The sequence below is a fragment of the Perca fluviatilis genome, chromosome 20 (assembly GCF_010015445.1).
Source record: "Perca fluviatilis chromosome 20, GENO_Pfluv_1.0, whole genome shotgun sequence".
In the NCBI taxonomy this organism is placed as follows: Eukaryota; Metazoa; Chordata; class Actinopteri; order Perciformes; family Percidae; genus Perca; species Perca fluviatilis.
In genome coordinates this window covers 3,258,421-3,262,055 of record NC_053131.1, presented here as the reverse complement: position 1 = coordinate 3,262,055, position 3,635 = coordinate 3,258,421, and the positions used below count along the sequence as shown (strand labels likewise).

Genomic DNA, 3,635 nt, shown 5'->3' with positions numbered 1-3,635 from the left:
TCTCTCGATGTGCAAAACTGATAGAGACATACCCCAAGCGACTTACAGCTGTAATCGCAGCAAAAGGTGGCGCTACAAAGTATTAACTTAAGGGGGCTGAATAATTTTGCACGCCCAATATTTCAGTTTTTTATTTGTTTAAAAGGTTTGAAATATCCAATAAATTTCGTTCCACTTCATGATTGTGTCCCACTTGTTGTTGATTCTTCACAAAAAATTAGAGTTTTATATCTTTATGTTTGAGGCCTGAAATGTGGCAAAAGGTCGAAACTTTCAAGGGGGCCGAATACTTTCGCAAGGCACTGTATATATATATTCCCACCTGTTAATTAAACATGTGTTTATAGTGTACATAATACCATTTTACTCTATTCAGATTTTTCTATTTTCTGTTATATTTAATGTGTATTTTATTCATATTTTTTTAATTTGTTCTGCATTGGAGCTGCTGTGTCGAGGGTGAATTCCCACAGTGTGGGATAAATAAAGTCTATATTCTTACAAGGAAAAGGAAAAGCTTTGAACTGACCGATGATGGTGAGGGTCTCCAGCTGTTGGAGGGGACTCAGCCAGGAGGTGAGGCGGCACTCGATGCCCTCTCTGATGTACCTGTAGCGGATAGTCAGAGACCTGAGTGAGGTCAGACTCCTCAGTGCGTTCTCTGGCAGGATGGTTTCTGGGTAATCCACCAGCTCCAGGCTGGTCAGCGCTGGGCCGCCGTACCGCGGCATTCCTACAGAGCCGAGGAAGAGGAGAAGAGTCAAACCTTTATCGCCTTGTGATGTGTACTGTCCTTTGGCCCAATCCTAAATCAATTCCATTGTCACAGCTGAATTGATGATTGACATAATTGTTAATTGCAGCCCTAAGGTGGGGCACAAAGTACATGCGGTTTGTAATAAATGAGCCAAAACAAACAAATCCACTAGGTCTGGTCCTGGAAGTAACAAAGACTACAGCCATAACAATTGGTGGATAACTGATCAGTAGATCCACAGACAATCAACCTGCAACTATATTTTTAAAAAAAAATCTATAAATCGTTTGTCATTTTTCTAAGCAAACATGTCAAACATGAGCTTCTTCCATCCTCTAAACTGCAAGGATTTGCTGCTTTTCTTTTCATATCACTCTGAATTAAATTTGATAAATGATTAATTTGTAACAATCAAGTGAGTAACTAATAATTAGTTTCAGCCCTAATGGTTGGCTCAAACTGGGGCTAGTTTGCCAAGTACCTGCGATTTCTCTTGTCTTGATCAAAAAACTTTCAATTCCTGGTTATTTTAATTTTCTTGTATTTAAGCTTTAAGTTCATTTTATTCTCCGTTTTATTTTAAAGCATTTTGTAACTGTGTTTTGAAAAGTGCTATATAAATTAAGGTTATTATTAGTATTTGTAGTTAATGGGGAAAATATGCAGGGAGACAGCACAGCAGGTGAAGAGGACAGGCAGACCGGGGACCGGGTGCAGGGTACCGGCTGACCTGGATTCTCCGGGTCCGAGGGGCTGAGGTAGTCATCGGGAAGCGGCTCTGGCGGCTCCCCCCTCATCCCCCAGGAAAGGTGCTTGAGCTTCTTGAGGCTCAGCAGCAGGTTGTGGAAGACGCCGCAGGGCACCGGCCTCACCGTGTCCAGCCCGTAGCCCTCCCCTTGCTGGTGGAACACCAGGTACCGCAGGTTGACCAGGTGGGACACGGTGTTGATAAACTCCACCGTGCAGGGCAGCCGGACGTTACACGCGCTCAGGTGAGTGAGCCGCTCGTGCAGCTGCCCGCTCAGACTCCTCCCGATCACCGGCTCGTCCCAGTTGGCGTTCCGAACTCCTAGTTCCCTCAAGTCGGGGAACCGGGCCAGGTTGTCCAGGTATTTGCCCTTGTAGACTCGTCCTCCGTCCACGAACACGATAGCCGTGAGGGACGGCAGGAACTTGACGAGCCGACGCCACTCTTTGCGCCGCAGGTGTCGCACCGCTACCCGTGTGAGCTTGCGGTGGTTCAGGGTGTCCCAGAAGCCGTAGGTGTAGCGGCGGAGGTCGGACAGCACCACCGTGTAGTCCCGCCATAGGGATGGGTGGTCGACGAGCCTCTTGAGTTGCCTGCAGACGGTGCGGACCGTGTGCTTCTCGTCCGTGCTCAGGTAGCTGAACACGTAGACCCAAACTTCAGGGGGAAGATGCGGCAGCTCCTCCATCAGTGACAGCCCGTTCACAGCTAACAGCTAACAGCTAAAGCTTGAGCCACTTCAGGAGAGCGGGTAGGATAACAGCTATGCATTGAGACTAAAGCTACTAAACTTCCACTATGTGTGATTTGAATGAAAAAAAACTATGAAAATCGTTTTTTGTATCCGCTAAACGGATATGATAACTGCAGAAAGTACTAGCTGTTGTTGTCTAGACTGCGCCCGCTTTGAAGCCGTCGCGCTGTGATGACGTTGGTTTTTAAGTCATAAACGTCCATACGTTTCATGCGTTCATGGACATCGGACTCCTGTCCGAGTGAAAACGTCACCATTCACGTAACGACCTGTGGGAATCAGAGGTGGGAAACTCGGGCTGGATTTTGATACCGGAGTTCCCCAGTTGGTGACGCGTTGTTGACAACTGACGTTTGATGGAGGCGACTTTGGTTCACTGAACATATTTTAATGACAATAAACTGTTTATTGTGGACAAATGCCTCTGCCAAGAAACATACACAGACATAATATGTTTCAAATTATTCATAAATAAGCCTATGTATAAAAAAACAACACATTATCTGTGTCTTTTCCCGTTCGTTGTCCTCCAGAAAACACAAACAAACACCTGGCGATGTGCTGATTGGATGCTCGTAAAAGAAAACAGCAGCAAATCTTTTGTTATTGTGGCCTCCATGTTTTCACACACCTGATGCTCTCGGCTACGGCCAACCGTTGGTGGCAGTCATGCAAAAAGTTGTTATGCCAAACGCCAATATAACAGAAGAAGAAGAACACGCATTGTGTGACCATGTGAACGCTGTCAGTCGGGAAAACAACGTAACCAGGGGGGCGGTGCCAGTTATTCCGAGGTGGCATGAAAGCAGCAACTGTATATAATAAACGTCAGGGTGTTTTTTTTATTTGTGTTCTGGCTGCCTGTCTTTGAGTGTGGTTTAAATAAAGAAAAAAGAAAGAAAGAAAAAAAGATGACGGTATAAACAGTCTTCAGTTCTCTTAATACATCCATGAGTTAAAGTGACCCTTGTTCAGAAATGGAGAGATGGACTAAAACGACATGACTTGAAGTTAGAAATCAAAGAATAATTAATTGCATTTTAAGGGACACAGGTAGCGTAGTATGTTTTATACTTCTTGTGAATATAATCCAACTAGTCTTATTTCCATAGGCCTACTGTATATGTATTCTGTATTGCTCTTTACTGTGCAAATGTAATTACATTTAATTAAAATGTAATTAAAATGTAATGATGTCATTTAATAAGCTAATTTAATGGGAAATGTAGCCTACATACACTACCGGTCAAAAGTTTTAGAACACCCCAATTTTTCCAGGTTTTTATTGAAATTCATGCAGTTCAATGTCTTACTGTACTCTGAAATGAAAGAATAGAACAAATGAACAATTTAAGATAAAAAGTAAATCATGGAAT

At 43.7% G+C, this 3,635-nt stretch overlaps 1 protein-coding gene across 1 annotated transcript in view; it reads right to left on the bottom strand.

Annotated features, from left to right (window-relative positions):
• Nucleotides 1-2,521, bottom strand: part of im:7136021 — a 15,337-nt gene extending 12,816 nt beyond the window's left edge. The window contains exons 1-2 of the mRNA XM_039785814.1: nucleotides 1,488-2,521; nucleotides 530-733 (exon numbers count right to left, since the gene is read on the bottom strand). Of these exons, the coding sequence (XP_039641748.1) occupies nucleotides 530-733; nucleotides 1,488-2,193 (910 nt within the window). The 5' untranslated portion in view covers nucleotides 2,194-2,521. The remainder of the gene's footprint in view (nucleotides 1-529; nucleotides 734-1,487) is intronic.
• Nucleotides 2,522-3,635: the final 1,114 nt, after the last annotated feature.